The 22,696-nt window shown below is 45.8% G+C and overlaps 1 protein-coding gene across 1 annotated transcript in view; it reads left to right on the top strand.

Annotated features, from left to right (window-relative positions):
• Positions 1–5,789: 5,789 nt before the first annotated feature.
• Positions 5,790–22,696, top strand: part of GALNT10 (polypeptide N-acetylgalactosaminyltransferase 10) — a 93,057-nt gene continuing 76,150 nt past the window's right edge. The window contains exon 1 of the mRNA XM_080398629.1: positions 5,790–8,647. Within this exon, the coding sequence (XP_080254755.1) occupies positions 8,465–8,647 (183 nt within the window). The 5' untranslated portion in view covers positions 5,790–8,464. The remainder of the gene's footprint in view (positions 8,648–22,696) is intronic.

Raw genomic sequence — 22,696 nt, 5'->3', positions numbered from 1 at the left:
GAAACAGCCCGTCTAAGTCCATAGAATAGTTCACGCTTCCGTAATCCCTGTGCAAGGAGCAGGGAAACATGATTTCCCAGCTGAAAGCATCTCTTCTCCGGCACTGGCCACATTGAATGTGTGTTCACAAGGTCCTGCCTCGCTGGCAGCAGGCAGAACCCCCTGCGGAGGAAGGAAGGGGAGACCTCTCCAGCTCTGTGTCAGCAGGACCGAGCAGTGCTGGGGCTCTGCCAGGAGCTGGCAGGGACCCAGGGTGGCTCTCGAACCTTGATAAATCACAACTCTTCTCCCTTCTCAGAGCCCAATGCAACACAAGACGCTGCTCTCCAAACTCTGGTTTACCCAGTTCCTCCCTCACTCGCTCTCCTGGGTAAACTCACACATCAGCTCCAGGCTGAAATCATGGAGTCCCAGAACTGCAACTCCTTTCCCCACCCCCACCCCCGCCTCCAGTTCCCAATAAATTAGGCAAGTAAACACCAGATTTGCAGCTGGGCGTGCTGGGGCACAGCAGACCGTGAACAACTCCCCTTTGCCTCTATCTTGGTGAGAAGGGGACCCCTGATACCACCCCTCCGACCCTGGCTGGCTGTGACAGGGACCACGCAGCTCAGGCCAAGGGACTTTCGTGGCTGTTATTTCCCTTCTGCTCCGTCTCTGTGATACAGACAGGGCTCAGTCTCAGGTCTCCCTGCGAAGATGATTTTTCCTGACTCCTCTGAAGCTTTTTGGTGTGTTTCCCAGGAGAGAGAGTCTGGGGGAACCCCATGGGAAGTACTTTGTCTGGCAGTGCTGTGTACTGCAAGATGATGGTTATTAGCACACTCGAAGAAGCTGCCAGTTATCTTTCATCCTGCTGTATCCCCTAGGAATAAGGCAGAAACCTCTGCACAGTGCCTTGTTCAATAGGCTCAAGTCTTAACCATAGGACTGCTGAATTATGAATGCTCTGCAATAGTAACAGCGATGTGATATGACAGCCGTAGCCTGGGATGTCTCTGGCGTCTTGTGTCAGGCCTGCAGACTCACCTTCTAAGCAACACAGGTATGGGACATGCAAAGTTTCGCTTCCCAGGCTTCCTCCAAAGGCAGCATCATCCCTTCTCCCCTCCCTAACCCCCACCTCAGCCCAGTGCTGCTGCCTCCACATCCTTCTCCAGCAGAAGGAGCCTGGGGAGCACAGGCACATCACCAGCCCTGGCAGCTTGTCACAGTCACTTTTCCTGACGGTCCCAGGTTAATCACCACCTCTCAGGAACGCAGCCACTTAAGGTTGTTCTTCACTGCCCAGGAGACTTGTGACCAGCTGGGCTGCCTCACAGGGCAGGAGAGAGGAGGAGGATGGGAGGGATGGACTGCAGGCTGCAGAGGGAGGTGAAGGAAGGGCATTTGGAACCTTCAGGACAAAGGCAGCACTCTGCACACTGAGCTGCAGCTCTCCAGGCACAAATGTCTTCTCCAAGTGAGTTACTGCAGCATCTTATGTAGTCAAAGAAGGAAAAAACACTTTCAAAGGAGCGTCTGCCTGCTAGGAATGCCTGTTGGGACAGGGCCTTCCAGAGAGACAACTGCCTCTTCATTGACCTGCAGGTTGTCTGTGTGTACTTCCATATATTAGAGTTAAAGAATAATGGGATTTTGGTTGAACTACAAGGTTCAGCTGATGGGAGGGCAGCTGTATAACTCCTTACACAATGTCTTCGTGTGTCTCAGAGGGCAGAAGTGTTAGCAGACTCTGAAGCAATAGAAAGAACAAGGGCAACCCTGGGGGCACTGGGCAGGAGAAAGGAAACAGGAGATTATCCAGACCTCTGACTTTACAATACAATTTCATCTCTAACAGATAAAAAACTGGGAAAATAAACTGAGTAGCTGAGCAACTCCATCAGTGACTGATGGCTAGCTGGATCCACATGGCAGCCTGGAGGTGTGAAGCTCCTTGAAGATGCAGAGGGCAATGTTGTCAAGACAGAGCTGAAGTGCTGACCTGACCCGATACGACTCATCCTGCGGGCCTGAGCAGTGAGCTCCCAGTGGCACAGAGCTCTCAGCTCTCCCGCTGCATCACCACGCATCAGCACCAGTGAGCACCTCCCCTCCCAATCTCATTCTCTCGTCCCATCCTGCACTGTGTCCACCTTGCTTTTCTGCTTCTCAGACACTGTTTTTTCTGCCTTTCTTTTTAGAGATGGAAAATAAAGGACAAAGGACCTGGTTTCCTCCTGGTTCTTGAACACAAGAGCCCTTGCGGAGGACCTATTTTAAGAAAGAGCCTTCCTCTGCCATAATAGCAGCTCAGCGAGGGCAGGCTCAGTGCCGTGCCCTCCAGTCAGGCACTTGAGATACCTGCTAGCAGCCACTTGAGCCGCCAAATGCTTTTCCGGCAGTGGCAGAAATCAATGTCTGCAAGATGTGCTCCAGCAGGATTCATGGTGAAGATGGGGAGATTCATGTCCTGGGGAGAAGCCCCTACTACGCAGCCCCTGCACTGGCTCACTGCTCGGGTGGCAGCAATGCCACCTTCTCCCCAGGGTCGGCACCCCATGGGAGATGGGCAAGGGTACCTGCTGGGTGGCTCGGACCCCCTCCAAGGCTGAACGCCTCACGCTTCCAATCCACAGGGCTGAAGAAGCAGGATGTTCCCATGAGAAGGGCTGCCCAGAATCCCCTCACTCGTGGCAGCAATTTTTTTTTCAGCATGAAAAATCCTGAAGCTGATTTTATGTCAGATGCAGAAGGCAGGGCAAGATCCCACAGAGGCCATTTGGCACATTTTGCTCGGTGCTTAGCCCCAGGCTTGTGCTCCAGGGACACATCTCACCTTGGAAAGCCCCGGTGTGTCCGCTCCAGTCTTGCCTGGCAGGTCATTCCATGCTTTTTTGATTCTCCACTTGGGAAGGTGCTTCTTGACATCTGTTCTGAATTTGATTCTCTTCTATTTACGTTTTATAGCCCTTGCTCCTCTCCCCTTGGTGGGGCTGAGAGCAGTAACTCGACATGTTATTATCCGTATCGCTTAAGTTTTTATGCACTTCACTTAAATTTTCTCATAACCAGCTTTATTTTTCCCTTTCTCCTGGCTGTCTCCAGTACTAGATATTTTAGTGCTGGATTAAGCATCTTTATCCTTCTTTCCCCTTTCCATAAGGTTATTTTTTAATGATGTAAGCAGAGTTTATCGCACTTCACAAATAATCTGTTAAAGCAGAGCTTGAGCACATAAGTGTTCTTGATCCACTGCAGATCCACCCTGAAGAAGTCCTGGGACCAAAGTGATGCTTTCTTCATCCCCAAGTGCCTCCAGTGAACTGGAAGAAGAGCAGACCTCTCCTCCAGGTTCAGCTGAGTGGTGCACAAACTACTCGTGCTCATAGGAAAGCTGCAAACCTCCCGCAAAATTAGCTCTGTGTTGCTCTTATACATGCATTGGAGAACCTTTTCAAGTTCCTCCTTGTTAAAACCATCAAGCCCATGGTGAACATATTTTAAAAGCCAGCGCCCATTTCAAGTAAGTAACAACTGCTATGGGAAACAGAAAGGTGAGGCTGAAGGCTAAGATGTTCAAAGTTGCCTTAATTATTAGAGCGTGGGCTTCCAAATCCCACAAGAAGGACAGAAAATGTTGGCGTCAAAATTCTCAGTGTGCTCAGAGAAGCAGGAGTCAGGGAGTTTTGGGGACATCTTGACTGCAGTCTGCCTGGCTGGCTCCACCAGACTTGGAATCAGTCCGATTCATTGCAGCAGCTCTGAATTCAGAGCAGAGGGAGCAGACAAAGCTCATTGCCTATTCCAGCCAGAAAGACTACAACAATAGTTGCGGATTTCAATTTTTTTAAAAATAAGGTGACTTGAGTAGATGGCCAAGAATATACCTTCTGTCTTCTTAGCCCCCAACTGAGCCCCGCTAGTAATTACATACAAACTGTCAGAACTGCTTTGGGAAAACAGTGCCAGATCTAAAGCAGTCTGACGCAGTTCTGTGCAATGCTTTGCATGGAGAAATGGGGTCCTCACCAACCACCAAAGCCCAGAGGGAAGAGGAGGGACCATTCAGCCCCTGCAAAGTGCAACAGAGACTTTTTCTCTCAACCACTAACAGTCCCCCTGTTGGGCAGCCTGGGCCAGAGGTGGGTAATGGATTCAGGCTACTCCTGGAGAAAAGCACGTTCCTGTGCAAAGCAAATCTCCAGCTATGTCAGTGCATCTGTTTGCAATATAGAATACACAAAGCTCACATCCCTCCTTGCTTCACACTCTGCTCCAGTATTTATCCTCCCAGCAAGCCATCGCTGCCTCATCCTCCACAACTGTGCTTCAACTTGGACATCAGCAATTTCGCCTGCCACAGGTGATCAGTGAAATTACCCACCTGATTTAAGGCCAGGGGAGTTAAAAGAGCGTTGCACTTGAGGGAACTCATCCAAAGGCTTGGTTGCTTTTACGCTGCTCTAGGCTGTAGCTACCTCTTCCACTTTGCACCAAGCTGGAGGAGTGACTGCTAGAATAGCACCGCTTTCCAAGCAAGACCCTGAGCATCTTCTATGAGTGTACAGCTTCAGCCACCTTCTGCCCTGTGCTGCTAGGCTCTGTTTGTCTGAAGTAAATGTAGGCAGTTTTCCCTGTTGACTGTGGAGATTTTGCTTGCTCAGGTGGATCTACTGGGAATATCAGCAGTTTTATTTTATTTTTCTACTAAAAGCTGTGTGCAAGTCTGTTCTATGCAGATAAACCCCCAGGTCAGTCACGCAGATAACTCCCTACCTTGCTTCCCAGCCAGGGGACAAGGATTCATAGATGTTGCTGCTGTCTCCCCATCCCTGGGAAGGATGGGGAACAGGCTAGATGCCCTCTTGCAGTGCTAGAGCTTGCAATTTCCTGTTAGAAGCCTGTGATCAACCTCATTGCTGTGAGCTATTCAAGCAATTGCATTGTTTCACAGCATCTCAAGTGCTGACTGGAAGAAGCTCCAGGTTTTGGGGGAGTCCAGCAGGATTGCTGCTGGGGGCTGTGCTGGCAGGCACCCCCACATTGAGCAGCAGAGAAGGGCTACCCTCCTGCCAACAGGTAAGAGGGCTCCTGGACATTGCTCTTTATCAGGAAAGGAAAAGGGGAGAAAAACCCCAACAAATCAGTTCTGATCACATGGAGATTTGAGCTGGCATTCAACCAATAAACACTGGAGGATAAAGAAATGCTGTGGAAAAAGTCATGTTGTGACATAGCCACAGCTGAGGTTCCTTCATTTTTTTTAAAGATTGTTTTTCCTTTTCTCCTCTTGGTTAAAGATGAGATTGGCAGAAAAGAGAAAGCATCATGAGCGTACAAACGCTTACCCAAGAAACCACGCAAAGGGTAAGTGGAGGAGTTGGCTTTCCCTGCAGGTGCAGCCATCTGGACACAGGGCACAGAGACCTGGACTAGAGCTTCCCACTCCATCCCCCATACTGGCGACATGTATCTGTAGCATCCGTAGACACAAGAAAAAAAACCTAACAGGCTTGTGGGTGGTATTTTAATTCCCATTTCCCCCTTGCAAGTACACCATCCTTCTGGCAGTACATTCTGCCCCTAACCCACGCTGTTAGGCTGGCACAGCAGCTGGGGGCATGGAAGGCCAGGTCTTGTCTCACTCAGCAGGAGAGCAGGGATCCCATAACCGTTCATGTCTCTTGCAGGGATGCAAAGGACCCACTGCTTTCCATTACCCATGTCTGCAGGACTTCCAAGGTCAGAATCTGGCCCCTCACGCAAGTCAGTCCTTGCCCTGAGGAGCTGCAGCCAGAGGAGACCAGGAGGCAGGAGAGCACTGATTCCCATCTTTGCCATCTCGTTTCCATGCTCTCAGGCCATCTGTGGGTTTTATCCCAGGAATTCCTGTCACAGCCACTCCCATTAGTATTTGGCAATGCTTTCTTGCCCTTTCTCAGCATCTGCTGACCAAGTCCATCCGGTCATCCCCACTCCTCATCCTTCATCCAAGGCTTCATGATGCCACTACCCACTTTTGCAGCACTGTGCCCTGCAGCACCTGAACACATGAGCTGCAAACCGGGCAACCTAGCTCACTAGCAAAGAGAGCTTCCAAACAGGGATTGAGCTGCTATTAATTTATCCTATATTTGTTTTGAAAAGATGCCTCGGGAAGGTACACCATTTCCCTTTCCAGTTAGAGGCTTACCAGCCACAGGCTGTCTTCCTTCTCAGAAACATTAATCTATGTTTATTTTGCATGTACTCAATTAATCCCCAAGGCATTGCATTCGGCAGGCCAGAATCAGAGCTCCGTCTCCACCAAAACACTTCAGGAGAAAGAAGGAGAAATGCTGGACCTTTAGTGGAAGAAACACATTTATTTATTTGGGACCAAGGCAGCTGCATGGGGTATAAATGATTTTACTTGGTAACCCCATCAGGATTCACTCCACCTTAAATCAGGAAGGAAAGACCTGGAGCATCCATTTCCAGTGTGATCACCAAGGAGCAGCCAGACTTCAATTCCTATGAGGCTCATCAGAAGGTTTGCTCGTTCAGGATGCTCTAATTTACAAAATACTGATCTACCTGCAGCACCAGCCATGTTCTGTTCCCAGTTAGAACTTGTGCAACTCTGCTGAAGTCAATTTACGAGGCAAACATTTAATTTAGCAAGCAGGCTCACAATCCTAAATTTAAACATATGTCAAGCCAGCTAGTAGCTTTGTTTTAATTAACTCTCAAACTTTGTGTCTGTCATTTCTTTATATAAATGAGGATGTTCTGCCAAGGGCAGACTGTAATCCTATGTGCATACCTATGAAACCGCCTGCTATTTCACAACCACTTTTCAAAGAGCTCTTACAGAGGCAAGGGGATGTGGATGTTATTATAAGGGTCCATATGGCAGTACGCTGGCACTGCAGTATTAAATCAGAGGTATTGTAGCTTTCCAGCCTAGATTCTCACAGTATCAGGTAACGTGTATGTAGCTTTATTGTTGTACAATTTTAGTGGCTATGCATTATTCAACAGCAGCCAAAGTCTCTGCGCTGCCGGAGGTGATTCAGTGATGATAAAGGGAATATGTTTTGCTCTAAAGGCAGTAGCAAAGGGATTTCACAGGCCGATATCTTCTCCACCCACGGAGGAATAATGGAAGCATTAACATTTCTAGTAAAGAAATCAGCTGGCGACAAATTCTCATCGATAATTAAAATGAAAGTACAAGCTGCCTTAACATGTAGTTAGACTTAGGAACTGTAACCTGCTCTCTAAATTAAATGCTTTCCTTGATAATTTGGCTCTCGCAGCAGGCACTGAAATCTGCTGGAAGATGCCATCTAGTGGGTTATGGAAGTTTATTTAAGTTTAAATCTGCTCGCTGGTGTGGGGCGAGGGTGGCCAGAACTGCAAACGCTGGGTTGTGTAATGCTTTTTGTAGACCTTCTGTTGTTTTTCTAGGAAATAAAAAATTTCCCTGCGGGCGTTTACATCGGAAGAGACCTAATATTTATTTTGCCAGCCCCGCAGCCGGCCACCTTCCCGGTCGTGAGGGCTGTGGGAAGAAATGAAGAAATTTGTTGAAGAAACGAATCCACTCCCCGTTTTTGGAAAAGCTATACCACTGTTGAATTGCGGTACATGTTTAAAACCCACCGTTTCGCGTCTATACATTACCCAGTTTACGGTAGGGTGGAGGCCACCGAATTGGTACCCGAGCCCGCAGCATCCCTCTGGCGCGAGCCGCGGCCGGGGAATTGATGCTGCGCGATCGCGCCCGGCGGTGCGGCCGATGGCATCATCCCCCTGGGAGCGCTGGGGCCGGCGACCCCGTGCCCCGGCTGCCGTGTGGCGGCGGGCAGCCCCCCGGGGGGGCACCGGCAGCCCCCCGGCCCAGACCCGGCCCCGTTGAAGCCCGGGGGCCCATCCCTTTCCCCTGCCTGTCCCCCCCCTGGTGCCGGCCCCGTCCCTGCCCACATCCCAGCGTGCTCCGTGCCTTGCTAATGATTTTTCGGGAGAGCCTTAACAAGCGCTGCGGGGCTGCTCGCCCCGGAGCCCGGCCAGCTCTGCCGCAGGGCCCGCTGCTTAATGGCCGTGGGGACCGCTAATTGCGGAGCCTCCCTGGAGCAATTAACCACCTTGGCTTCCCCCGCCGCCGGCCGGCTCGGAGCCCGCTGCCCGCCCTCTCCCGCAGCGCCCGCCCCGGTGCCTCGGCATCCTTCGAGAGTCGTTATTAGAGACTCATTACGGGAGAGTCATTAGCGGGGCGCGGGGGCGGGCCGGCGGGGCGGGCCGGGGGCGGGGCTGCCGAGGCCCCGCCTCCCCGCGCGCGGAGCGGAGCGGAAGTGCCGGAGTTGCCGCCCGCCGCTGCCGCCGCCGCGCGCGGGGGAAAGTTGGGCTCCCTGAGGGCGGCGGCGGCCGGGCCGCGCTCCCGCTGCCCCGCGCCTCCTCCGCCTCCTCCGTCCCCTCCTCCCCGGCGGCGGCTCCGATGCGGCGGAAGCAGAAGCGGCTGCTGCAGGCGGTGGGGCTGGCGCTGGCCGCCCTCGTTTTCTTGCCCAACGTGGGGCTCTGGTCCCTCTACCGCGAGCGGCAGCTGGAGGGCGGCGGGGCGGCCGGCGGGGAGGGGGCCGCCGCCGCGGGGCCGCCGGGGGCAGCGGCCGGCGAAGCGCCGGTGAGTGGGGGAGCGGGGAGGGGGGGGTGACGGGGTGTGGGGCTGAGCGTCCCCCCGTGGGCGTGGGGGGGTGGGAGCCGCTGGGTGAGGGGCGGCTCCCGTAGGAGTGGGAGCTGAGGGGAGGGGGGCGTAGAGGATGGGCGCGTCCCTCTGCCTTGTCACAAGAGGGGGGGCCTCGGCGGTGACTTGGGGGGGCCTTCGGCAGCGACTCGGGGAGCGACAAGCAGCAGCCGCCCCCTAAGGGGGGGGGGGGGGGGGCGGGGGACAGGAGCGCAGGGGCGGGATCCTGTGCCCCCGGGGAAGGCGCTGCTGTGCTGCAGCCCGTGCCTGGGCTGGAGGGGGTCGCCAGTACTTTCTTGGCAATTCGCAGACACGCAGGGTCCCGGGGGTCTGCTTGGCTTGTTTGGCCGAGCTTGGCAAGGGAATAAAGCGAGGGCTTTGCCCCTTGCTCCAGGGAGTAGGGAAGGGGAGTGTGTCCCATCCTTGCCCAGAAAAGAGCAGGAATTCTGTCTCCCAAGGGTGCGCCTCTGTGCCACTGCTCTTTACCTGCCTTGGAAAGGTACAGGCAGCGAACATCGAGCATCACACCTGGCTCCCCGCAGAGCTCCAGGGAAGGGCTAGCAGAAAGGACCAGGTGGAGCCTGAAGATCATGTCTGGCTACCGATCCTCCTGTGGGAAAGGGGAGTGGGTAACTCCTCCTGAGAGAGGCACAGGGTGCCTGCTGGATACGTGGCCTGACCATATTGCAGCACATGACTGCGTTCCTTTCTTGTCCCACTGGTGTAAGTAGTAAATTTAACAGACAAACCTTTCTGCTTAGTGTGTGAGACAGAAAGGCTAGATCACCCAAATTAGATGTGTGGAAGCTCAGTTTAGCTGCATTTACTTTTGGCTATGTAATTGCTTTATCCCCTTCTGGGTTTGGCTTTGTACCATTAAGAATGATTGGGACTTGAAAGCTTGAAATGTCAGTGTGTAACTATCAGTTCAGCTGCCGCTCTACAAGGCTCCGCTTGTTAAAAACCACTTAAAACTCTTAGTTGTCTAAATCTTTCCCTGCTTGGAGACTTGCTGCTATGACTGCACTGGAAAGGTGGAGACACCTACTGTGGCAATTTCTGCTGTGAGGGGGAGAAAGCTCTCAGAGGTGTAGTCAAACTGAGACTGAGCTCTTCCTTCCCAGAAGAAACCTTTCTTCAAATTCAGGTGTTTAGTGCAAGTCTAGGTATAACCATGTTCATATCTTTGTAATATCCCGTGCTGGTAGGGAAAGGGATCAGCTGTTACCTGTCATAAAAGATAAATTTGTTGCAGTTACTCAAACCTGTGTAGAAATCCCTTTAACATACACAGCGATCATTACATGCTTGGAGTTCCTGATGATACTGCCATATGCTTGGATTTGTTGGGTGCAGGAAATCTATTTTGCGTGACAGATAAAAATCAGGCCCTGTAGTCCACTGCTCTGTAGCTTGACATGGCATGGTGTTATGGCAAAAGGAAGACCGTTGTAATATCACGTCTTCCAGAGGTCGTGAGGATAAAGTTGGTGATTATTCTTAGAAAGCTTCAAAGTTCCTTGTTGGAAGTAGCAGTTCATTGTGATTAAATCTATAAGAGGTGAAAAATCAGTGACAGGCTGACTTTGTTTTCGGTCAGTCTTCCAAGATTGTCCTTCTGTTGTGGACTTTGGGTAGCTGTAAGACTGGCATTTCCTACGGTGCAGTACATCACTGCTGACTTCTGTGTGTATTCATTGTTCAAGGTATTTAGATATCCTGTACTGCCTGTGTTGTATAGAATGTTGACTCCGTTTTTCTTTAAGTCTCTTTAAAGTATGGCAGCTGTCAGCAAATTGAGATCTGCTTTTGTTTTGATGGTGTGTTGAGCTGGGCAGGAAACAGCTGTGCAGCTTACAGGAGAATTTGCAATAAAACCTCTGTGTGCTTGTGTAAATCAGAGTTACTGGGGTTTAGGCTGAAGGCTTCATCTTCCAGTCTAATCGATGTGGAGTTATGGGCTGTAGTGGGTCTGTGAGTGAAGATATACTTGTATTGTATGCCTATTTCTTTGAAGGATTGGGCCCTGAAATGATAGCTTCTGTTACACTGAGCAAGGAAAAACATACAATGAAGGACAACTGGCTAAAATAATTTGGTGAAAATAATTTCAGATGGAGCAGAATAAAGACAAACCAAATGTGGTGCGTTTTTTGTTTTGGTTTGGGTTTTTTTTACTGTTGTCATAGAGGTATCTGCCAGCTGACTGCAGAGAGTCTTCTGGGCATCCTCAGATTCAATGGTTCCAGGCTCTCTTCCTCGGTCCTGACAAGCATTCATGGTTTGTGTACTTACTAATCAACTTCCAGCTTGTAAATGAATGTGCTGTTTGTCTGCTTGTTCATGAAGCCATTTGGAAAACTCTGGATGATAGGAGGCTATATCACAAAAAAGATCTTCGTAGCAGTCAGAAAAGATTTTCTTCTGTTTCTGGCTTTAATTTGGCTTTTTGTGCAGGCTAATCTTTGAATTGAGGACATTTCAGATGTGATACAGAATTGAGCTTTTCAATGAAATCTCTGTCCAGGCTCATTCTTTCTCTTTAAATGGTGTCTGCTGTTTCAGTCAGTAATTTTATCTTTCAGAGTAACAGCAAAAGGGGGAAAAGGTTTTAAGAAATGGCTGAATTAAAGCTATAAAGCAATTCCTAGGACATAGAGTTGTGATGCTAAAATTTTCAAGTTTAAAACCTGCTACGAGTTTGTTGTCTGTCCTGTGCTGCATGTTACCTTCAAAATGGCAATGTATCAGTGTGGGTGATTTTTGCCTTATTTAATCTTTCTAGTGCCTGAAACAAAAGTGTCAGAAAATTAAGCAATCAGAAGCCATGTAAATATATTCTAGGAAAGATTATGCTAAATGGTTTCTGCAGAAGTGCCTAAGCAGCTAATTGCTTCTGTATTTACATGTTCAGGGGAAACATTATGGTGGCTGAAAATAATGTATTGCTTTAATAAGGTGGATTAGGTCTGTGTTCTTTCTTCCTGCCTTTGGGTTTGTTCTTCTGCAGCTCTGTTGGGTGCTTTTTGCTCCACAGAGGAGGGATGGCCTTAAGTCATCAAAGCCTTGGCCTCAAGGTCGTGCTGCAGATCGCTTTCGAAAAGCTGATGCATTGAGTTACTCTTCACTACCGCTACATGCTCAGAAATGTCCTTTGTCAATGTGTATGTACAGTTGTTCAGCACATTATATGAATTAGGAATTCCTTTTTTCATGCTGAGTGTAACAGATTTGGCTAGTGTCGTGGCTCTATATAGGGATGACGATGTCAAGGGACTGAAGTATTTCTGCCGACAGCAAAAGTATTAGCTTAGAAGCTTCTTATACTTCATGGTTGTACTTTTTTTGATCACCAGTATGCGTGTGTTGGTATGCTCATGTAATGCAGACTGACTTTTGCGTAGTTTCATCTTTTTCTTTTTTTAACAAGTATTCAATAAGTAAAAACATATGATCCGTAGGTGTGAGGGTAGGAAAGAGCAAGAGAAATGCAGCTATACCTTTTGTCTCTTGAATCTCTGCTGTCTTCCTCAGAGGCTGCTGGGTATCCTCAGCTGAAATGTTTAATTGATGTGTAGTCTTGCAGTAAGTAAAACACAGATGAGTTAGTTTGTGGGCTAGTGGTTTATGCTTGGGCTAATGCAGCTATTTATGTGACCTCTGATGCTCTGCAGAGGTACTGCTCTGTACCTGTGTGGGCAGGCTGGAGGTCGGCACTCTGTGAGGTGCCTGCTGTTACGGGAACGTGGTGTTTGAACTCAAAGGGATGCTGAGCTTGAACGTCTCTTTGAACTGCTGGCTAAAAGCACTGTAGCAAATTAGCTGCCTTTCGTTGCTTGGGTTTTTATCTGATATGATGCATGGTTTATGGAGTCACCCTGTAGCTTGTTGTAGTAGTAATTTGAGCTCTATAAATTAACTCGGGAGCATGATGGAAGTATATAAATCACATAGGTGATTGTGTGGTGCCCTCTGCTGCCAGCCGGCTGGAGTGAAATGGGACGTACCTGCCTGCTGGTAGGTTGTGAATGAGAAACCAGCTGCTAACTTGTGGTTGACAAACGGTTGGAGAGAATGCTCCTTCTGGAAAGGTTGGGGTCGTAAACTTTGGCTTTAGTGCAATTAAGCTTGAAGTTTCCAGCTGGTATTGCTGAAAACATAGCCCTAATGATGAGCTGAGTGGGGAATGATGCTGCGCTGCCTTCCAAACTGCTGCTGCTGCTCATGTCCTCCTCAGCAGAGGAGGAGGATTGGCTTTGCCACGCTGACCTGGGGCAGCTATGAAGCTGTCGAGGATTGTCAGCTTCATGCTGCAGTTGGCAAAAGCTAATAAGGAAGAGGGTGGTTTAGCAGATTCTGTGCTGCCAAGGTTGGGGGGGAGGAGAAGGGCTTGGGAGAAGTGAGAGGAGTACCTTTCTGCTCTCTGCCAGCCAGAGGTAAATGGAACAACTGACTTAACATGCCTCATAGGCAGATTTCTTTGGCAGTTAGATGGGTCGTGCCCTAGACCTTACTACTGCCTTTGAACTCGGGGGTCTGGCTCCTTGCAGACCTCTTGGAGACTGCCATTTTGGCAGCTGTATTTGCTAGTCACTCATCAGCTGATATAAAAGCAAACTTTGAAAAGCTTATTTTGGTAAGCATAGTGTAAAACAGTTGGCATCTAAGGGCTGAAGTGCAAGTGCTAGAGCTGAACAAGCCTGTTTTAAATTAAGAGTGACCGTTTTCCAGTATGGGCTACTCTAAAGTTGATCACTTCAGTGCACTTGTGAAATGAGCAGGTTTTCCTGGACTGGATAAGAGTGGACCGCACTGATTAGCAAAGTGAGCTGAAGTGAACATGAAGTGGCTAAACTATCTCACAACTGTGAAGTGCAAAGTAAATTTGGAAAAGATGTTTATTAAAAAACGGGAGCTTTCAGTGGTGCTCACTCAGGGTCTCATTATTCCTTCTGGTGATCTTCACTATAATGGCAACACGAAGCTGAATGAACAAATGGGCTGTATTCTAGGTCTTCTATGCTGTGTGAAAACAAAGGGTTTGTTACACTTGCTGTTCTTTGGGGAAGGTTATCTCTATCAAGGAGTAGGTGCTCCTGTTACTGGGCAAGTGGTTCTGTTTCACCCTTCAGATGTGCTCTATATGCAGTTCTTAATAGCTGCAGTGGTTACTTTCTTCATGGAAGGAAGATTTCAGCAGGAAAATGTTTTGGCCTCTGGCATCGGGCTACTTTTTAGGTCACTGGTGAAAACCATAAATACAGTGGTCTGTGTGAATATGGATCAAATTGTGAGAGACGGCGAGATTTAAGAGCAACTATAGTTACAGATTTCCTGGCAGATAACTGCCATGTATTTGACTAAGTGGACTGCTAAACTAATGGCAGTATCATTACTACCACTGAGGAGTGTTGGTGAAATTAGGCAGAAGAATGCTATCAACCAGACTTGCAGTTATAGAGTATCATCTTCCATTCACTGTTTAAATACAGTTACAGGCGTTGCTATAAAAAGATAAAGAAGTTAGCCTTCCTGTCACTCTTGTATTGGCTTCCCTGTGGAGCAAACTATAACCTTACTTGCATTGCGTAAGAACAGATCCTGTCTAAACTCTAAGCAAATTGTTATCCAGGTGTAAAAGCAACTGCACGCTGCTCCTGTTTCTTTGCAACCTTTTCCTGTACCAGGCGACACAGGCAGGTAGCCTTCAGCTTCCTTCTAGAAAGTAAAGAGCTGGTGGGGTGCATTAGGAGCTTGTAAGAGGTATTCCACTGTGTGCTTGAAAAAAAAAAAACACAACCCTGTGCTGCGCAAATTTGTTTTGATCCAGTATGAAAGCGTGTGTTTCAACCTGTTAGCATAGTATCCTGTTGACTTCAGCAGAGCTGACATTCGTAGGCTTTTATGGAGTGCACTGCACTGAGTTTCCTGGTACTTCTGGATGGTGTAAATGCTTATGTAAAAAAAGCTCCTGTGATATTTACCATCAGAGGACACTCTCTTGTCATGCTTCATGTTTCCCATTCTGTTAACTCTGTAGAGTAACCTCTAAGTTACACCACTTAAAATTGTTCGATAGTAGCATGAATAATGCATGTTACTATATAGACACAGGTAAAGAAGTAACTTTAGTGACTTTGCGCGTATGAAATCTTTTAACAGTAATAAGTACTCTCAGGTTAAGTGACCTGAGTGTATGTGTAGATTTCTTCTGGATCACCCTTACTAGAAAACTGGAAAGGAGTTTTTGCATGGCTGAGTGGATTAAAAGCTGGCTATTTTGCAATGGCAAAGAGACATTAAGAATCATTTAAATGTTACTTCAGTCAGACTGAGGTAGATTGGGTTAAAGCTGAATAGTTACTCTTTGTTAATTGAGTAACTATCTATTCCTATTCTGGAATCAAATCGGGAATAGTTTTTCTACCCTACCTTTACATTTTGTCTTAACCTGAGCTAATGTCCCTGAGCAGAGTGGTTTCAGTTAGCCCTACTGCAGTTTGGCCACTCAGGTGTTCCTTCTAGATACAGCTTGGCCTGGGATTCCTGTGCTTCTGGAGGGATGTATAGAAGACATTCTGACTTGACTTCAGGTCTCAGATGGTTTGCAAAACCGATAGCTGTCAGTGGGGAATTTTAGCGGTTAACAGAAATTTTAGCAGTTAACAGAAATTTTAGCAGTTAACAGAAAGTGTGAATCTGTTTATCGGATTTCAGACTCTTGATGCTCAAGTCACTTTCAGGAGTATAACAGCATGATGTTTTATTTCCAAATCCAGGAATAATACACTACCCTCCCCACACACACACCCACACACACCCCACACACCCCCAGCTTCTAATTTTAAATATTTATGTTCTGCTCTTGAATATATTCCAAATTCTTCATTATCTCTTAAAAAGTCTACTTGTGACTTTACCTTCAGATCTGGCACGTTGTTCATGACTTCTTACAACCCAGGGAGTTAGGAAGTGTTACCGGTCCAGCTGTATTCAACAGGAATACCTCTCTGTGGTAATGGTATCTTTTCTATCAGTGTAACCAGCTCCTGCGGTGGTATTCACTGCATTTTGTGTTACCCTGGCTAGATGACAGATAGGTAACAAGGAAGCGAGTGTTTATCTACGCAGCTTTGTTAAGAATATAAGTAGTACTGGATATCAAATTATGGCTGACTTGTCAGACTGTGCCTCTTTTGTTAGATTTACAGGGTCTGGCAAACGGTTGTAGAAAACTGCAGTTAAGTAAATCAATATGTAGCACAGTAAGTTGCCAGGCAGCTCCCCTTTTCTAATGCCTAGGTAAAACTGTAATTTCTACTGTGTCTGGGATCTGCTGGCAGCTCTGCATCTGAAGTGCTGTGCACCCCCTAAAATATAAGAAGTATGTCATTTGACATGTCTCCTTATTGCTCATAAGCTTGGTAAAGCTTTAAATGGCAGCTTCAAAGAAGGGAGGTCTACCATTTCTTGGTCCTTAAGTTTGCTTTTCTTTCTAAATAATTAGCTCTTTTCTCTGCCCTTTTGCAGTTCCTCCATTTTCTCTAATCTTGGCTCCAGGATTAAAAGAGAGCTCTCTAGAGCATATATATGTAATTAAGGCTTTTTAACCACAGTTACAGTGGAGTATAAGCAGTGTTCTGTTGTTTCTGGTACCCAGGGAAGAAACTTTCTTCAGTAGAAAAGCTGTTGATTTTATTATAACTGAACTCTGCTCTCTCTGCTATCCCAGTCACGGAGTTCCTTCTGATACTGCTTCATGCCTTCCCACTTTTGGTAAGTTATCTTTCTAAGGTTGATGACTATTAATGACCTTCTCTCTTCTATAACTCACAAGAATAAAAATATTTTATTTATTCTGCCTGTCACTTTCTTGGAAACGCAGGCTGCCAGCTATTGAGTAGTATCCCTCACAAGTGTGTTAAGAAAGCTTGAGGAAATGTCATCCAGCTCATCTCTAACGTGTGACTTCTCTGGGTCTCACTGCAACTCGGTCCAGGCATCTGAACTAAACCACAGTTTTCATTAACTCTTCTAATGGTTGGTGGCATTTAGCAGACTTTCCTCTTTTGGAGGTCATGATATAAACACATGAGCCTGTTGCCACCAGTGTGAATCAGGGATGAAATTCCTCACTTAGTCTAGGTGCTCTTGGAGGTCTTACAACTCCAGTGGATGAGAGCACGCTTAGAGGCAATTACTGAACAGGAGCTGATGGCTTAAAATTTGCACCCTACAAAACTTGGTTTATGTTACTGTATCCTTTGCTTTTCTGTGTTACTGAGTCAAATGGAATCGATAAGCAGTTTAAACATATTAAGGGTTTAAAATGGAAGCCCTATTTTAAGCGAGTTGATGTAACTCATGTGGGTATTACGATTCTTTTTCTTGGCCAGAAATAGAAAGCAAAGGAAGCGGGGAGGAGGATGGAGTCGGCGAAGGCTTGACTGCACGGTTGCTGCCCAGCCTGGTGGAGAAGTTCACTCTTAATATTTGTTTGGTGACTGTGTTGTCCAGTCTCAACTCCTTATTTATTTTTCAGCTGTAGTATTTTTTTCTTCCCAATTAGCACAAGAAGTAGCAGAAAGCAACTTCTAAAAACTGTCTTTCAAAACAGTGACTGCTGGCATCCTTCCCTGTTAAGCTGAGGTAACTAATTTCTGTTCACAGCATCTCCCCTAAACACTAATATGTATTTCTTGCATGTATGTTGTGCAGCTGATGTAGCGGTGCCCTGACACATTTCCCTGATGTAGCTTTCAAACAAACAGACAACTTGGTCCGTTGTGCGGGGTTGCAGTTCACAAGGTGACTGCTGAAGTCAAACTTCCAAAAGGCCTTTCAGAGTATTTTTTTAAATGCATGGAAACTGCAGCTGTTTACTGAAATAATGACCAACCAAGGGGTTAAGTTTCAAACAAATGTTGAAGGGTTGTTTTCCAGGTACTAATATTTGAACTCGTGTCTTAAACTTGGATGTCTGTAAATGAACTCTTATCTTTCTGCTGTAGAGCTATTTGGTCATAAAAATAAAGGGTTTGCAGAATAACAGTAAATCAGTCTGTCTCCTGCAAGAACTTTCTGGATGCATGAAATTTTCCTTGTTTGGCTACTCACTCTCCCTTTCCAAAAATCTGATTAGAATGATGCTTTTTTGTCTTTGTTAGTCAAAGTCTTGTGATGCTTTGGGCTTTATCAGATCTTATCTGGAAACACTGTCAGCTGTCCCTCCTACATGCAGAGCTGCTTTGCTTTTGCCCTCTTGAACAACTGTTTTTACAAGATTAAGTTGTTATGAAAAGTTTGGTTCTGCTTGATCTCTAAAGCCTGAAATCCTTTGCTTGCAGTTATGTCTGCAAGTTAAGGTGACTTTTCAAAGGAAAGTCAGCCTCTTCTCAGTCTTTGCTTACGATTATTCGATTATTTGGAAGATAAAACACTTAAAACCTCTAGTAGCTGGTCTTGTCTTTTCTCAGTGGAAGATTGCATAGGTTTGTCTTTGTATAAATTAACTTTACTAGGATTCAAATTCGTTTGGGAAGTAACTTTTATCTAGTTCATGACACCAGCAAGAAAACAATTTTTTTTCTGTGATGGAAAAAGAGGTAGGTTTTTTCTGTTTTGAGTTTCCTAACGTTTCTCAGCTGAATCAGATGAAGTCCAAAGAAGAAATCTTCACAGGGACTAGTAAGCATGAGCTGTTGCTTAATAAATAAAACAGGTGAAACAGAGTTTGAATGTTCTTAATGTTTTGACCAAAGTTTTCAAAGATGTCTTGAGGTGTGATGTTCCTTTGAAAAATGAGAGACTTAGTGACTTTGATGTAGGGTATGATACAAAAATAACCACATAACAGGTCTGGCATAACATAAGATATATTTTTTGTTTTGTTTTCTCTTTTTTTATATTATTTTTAAAAGAGTGAGCAGCTCCTTCACTTCTGCTCAGGCTGACTTTAATCTTAACTCTGCTTCCTTGAAAGTGGCTCTCTTTAGAGACTGTACTTTCAGCTCAGGTAAGTAAAAGCAAAATATATTTCCTCACTAAAGAAAATCGGTACCCCAAAAGCTAGATAAATACAGACATATCTGTGTTGTAAAGGGCTTCAGTTAAGCAAGTAAGTTATTTTCTGTTACATTACAGAAGGTCACTTAAATTTAGCCCAACTGTCAGTTCATGTTAGCCACTACGTAACAGGCTTGTTCTGGATCTCAAAAAGAAGTCAACCCTGTGATTATTTTCTGTCTTCTCATTTATCTTCCAGGTGGCCGGTTGCCAAGGTTTAGTGTGTGATAGCCAAGTAATAAGGAATAACCCTTTTTTTCCACTCCTGTGTATGTTAGTTTTGTTGACTCACCAAATACACTCCGGACTGCCACTTCTCTTTGATGCTTAGGCTGAGGCTTACTGTGTTGGAAATATCTAAAACTCCTACTGATGTTTTGCTGTTGTGTGCTGCCTAATTTTTTGTGTGGCTGTTTTGGAATCTGATTCAAGTTACTAATTTAGCCTGGGAAAAAAAGCAAAAAAAAATCTCCCTTCAGAAAACCAGCATCTGTTCACAGGTCTTGTTCACAGCAGCAAAGAAGTTAAATTGGTACAATTAAAGTGTTTGGAATGAGTCTTCTCAAGGTTATTTTGCTTGCCTGATTCTGAGGGCATCAAGGCAAGCTGCAAAAACATCTGCAAGGTACTGGAAGACCTGGAATTTTGGTATGGAAACTGGCAGAAGTGTATTCGGTTGTACATATGGAGACCAGGAAACTATCCAAGTTATTACTGTTGCCATTTTTCTGCTGTTGCTGCTGATTCTTTGGGAATGTGGTTCCTTTCCCTGTTCTGCCCCAGATTGTTTCTGGTCTTCAGGTGTGGATTGCATGCCCTGTGAATGCGGATGTGGAAGGTTGGAAGTGTCTTATCTGCAACGTGTGAAGGTCCTACTTGTGCTGTCCTTGATTTTGATTGCTGCAGGGTATCTGTGTATAAAAGATAATAGGTTTTCTTTCACCATAGTTGCATATTTTCTGCAAATAGGAACTTGGGCCAGCTGATTACAGAAAAAGTCCTTGGCAAAGCAATTACAAACTAACAAGAAATTGTCTCTAACCTCAGTTTGTGCCAAAACCCTTTTCCTTGTGTTTTGGCCAAAGCTGTTATCAGTGTAAACTAATACTGGTTACTATGGGTGAAAAGCCTAAGCTCTGGAAACAAGCGATGTCTTGTTGCTTTCCAAGTGCTGATACTTTTATAATAAGAGGCTGCTCATAGTAGAAGTGCATCTGAGAAGCTGTGAATTGATGCACGCAAGCAGAGAGCGCTGGCATTGCTGATAAATTAGCTGGGAATTGTCAGTCGTGTATAAACTCAAATATTGGCTTAACCTGAAAATGTTAAATGAAATATAAAACTACAGATTTTTTCTCTCTGGATATTTGAAAACAATAACAAGTCATATGAAAACTTGTTTTTTAAAATTATTTCTAGAGGGTATGAGTTTTCAAGCCTAATGCAGCAAAGTCTATTTTTATAGTCCTTGAAAACAAAACCTGACAGACCGTATTTGCTAGCAGTTATATTGCTCTGGTGACAGTACTTCTTTTTAAAGCATGCCAGAGGAAATGCTCTGTGCCGGAGCATATGTCAGTGATTAGTGGGACCAGTGCTGCAGGATGAAGTAGGAGAAATATGGTTGCGTGTAGAAAAAGCTGAATGGACAGAACATGAGAAATGTAGCAGTTTATGGACTGGTTTGGTTTTATAGTAGGAATGGAAAATAGTTATTTTTAGGCTTATCTGTATGTAACTGACATGCAGTCTTCCAAATCAGTTGAGGTTTAACCCGGAGGGCAACAGGTGCCTTTCTCTGTAAGTTTCCCTTAATTTCTTCTTAATTTAGAAAACAATTTAGATAATGTTGGTATTTGCATGCTTTGTGTATGCCGGAGTGAACTGAAAACCCTTGGGAAGTGAGAGACTTTGGTGCCCAACTCTTCTTTTGGATTTTGGCCTAAGTGGATTTAAGGGCTCAGGCAGAGGGTGTTCCTCAGAAACCAGCCGATCCTCTGAAGACCTGCCACCCTAAGCCCACAGTTCTTGCCAGTCAAGCCCCTGGGGTGTGTGCTCACGTTTTGCTCCCAAGCAGCTCATGCTGCCTCCTTTCCTCCCTGAAGCTCAGCAACCGTCCTTAGACAGCCGTCCTCGGCATTGAGCACCCCTTGTGAAGGATGCTGAGTTCAGAGCACAGCTCTCACACCTGTGCGTGAGCTGTGCGGGACTCCGGGTGCTGCATTCAAAGCCCAAAGCTCTGGGGTGGAGGGGAGAGGAGGACAGTGCCCCGACACCCTTCCACAAGGATCCTTGAAGAGGTGCAGTAGGGGCAGCACTCAGTTGACTTTGCCTCCATGCTTTGACTGTGCAAAATAACAAATAATCCCAGCTCTGTGTCTGAGAGGAACAGCTCAGCATCAAAGCATACAGACAGGTGTTAAGCATTTGATTCTCATGCCATATAGAGGCCACCTGGTATGTTAGGGCTAAGTGCTTAAGACCTGGAGAAATCAGAGGTCAAAAGCCTGTCTTATGCAGATGTTTTCAATTTGATCCTGAAGGTGCCTACAGACCTTACTCAAGGACGTAGACCCCACTGTGGGAATCATAGAGCTGGAAGTTGAGCTGAGAGATGCACAGCACTGCAATATCAAAGTTTTATGTAGGTTTAGCTCTTGACAACATGGATGTAGTCATCACTCAAGTGCTCCAAAAGATATTCTCTTGTCTTGCCTTATTCTTCATACCTTGTCAGTTATGTTGGAGTACACCAAAATTTTTCTGTTCAACGTAAATGGAAGCAAAATGAAAATGCCCTGTTCCCTTTATCAGAATTGATGTCTGTATTTGAACTTTTCCAGTATTTGTTTATGAAAACTGCTTGTTTTCCCTTCTGAAATCTTTTGTCAGAGCAGTTCAATACAACTTGGATTAAAGGAAGTCACAAGAGGTTAGAGAATCCCTGAAAACTAGAAAAAGAAGATACTAGACTGTTCTGTAGCATTACCCTGCTGGTATCAAAATTACACTGCTACTTTTGTAGAGTAGGCATTTGGCTATTATATGTAAAGAAATTATGCAAGAAGCCAAGTTATTTCTAATTAAATCCAGGTTATGAAATAATTATCTTGAGCTCACTACAGCTGTGACTTACCTGTCTTGGGCTTTTTTTGTGTAGAATTTTTCCTCACATTGAAGAGTGTTTAAAGCTATTTTAGGTCTGTTGTTTTGCTGGACTGTAAAAGTTCGTGCTTTTGAGTAACTCTTGAGATAATTAGAAAAACAGAATTAAATTCTTTGGGGCTTTTAGGGAAAAGTGGTGGCTTCAGGAGGTTTGATTTGTATTTCTTTAGCATGCGGGAGGCCCAGTCAGTAATCTGCAGGGAGAAAGTAAAACACCCAAAGGAAGACTGCTTCCCATAAAGCAACTTCAACTGAAAGTATTATTTATTTTCCATCCCTAAAGTTGCTGTATAGAAGATGCCTTACAAATTAAATTGTTTGCTGGTACTTGTACCCAAAAAAACAGTTTCTCAGCAGTGCAATAATTTGATTTTATACTGTGTAACAAATACTGCACAGCTTTTTGAAAGGGACAGCTGGATTTTCACTGGTGACTGAATCAAGTGTTTAAAGATCTTGGATGTTTTCAGTCTTCTGATGCGTGGTATTTCTCTAGGTTTTGTAATTGCTTCATACTTGAATCCACTGGCTAGGGCATGAGACTTATGGATCCGGTTTCTTCTTCCTTAGCTTATTAGAGCTGTGAAAGGATCTGACTTTGAAACCTTGACTATTTTTAATCTCTCTTAATTCCTTCCAACTGTTAAAGGTCTGAACATTTAAGAGGAGCACCAGCTTACCTCGTTTGTGAGTCATACCTTCACAATAACAGAATGTCTTTGGTAAAATGTTTTCAAGCTCATTGAAGCTGGATCAATT

The sequence above is a fragment of the Falco punctatus genome, assembly GCF_963210335.1.
Source record: "Falco punctatus genome assembly, chromosome: 8".
Taxonomy (NCBI): Eukaryota; Metazoa; Chordata; class Aves; order Falconiformes; family Falconidae; genus Falco; species Falco punctatus.
This window is presented reverse-complemented; position numbering and strand designations above follow the sequence as displayed.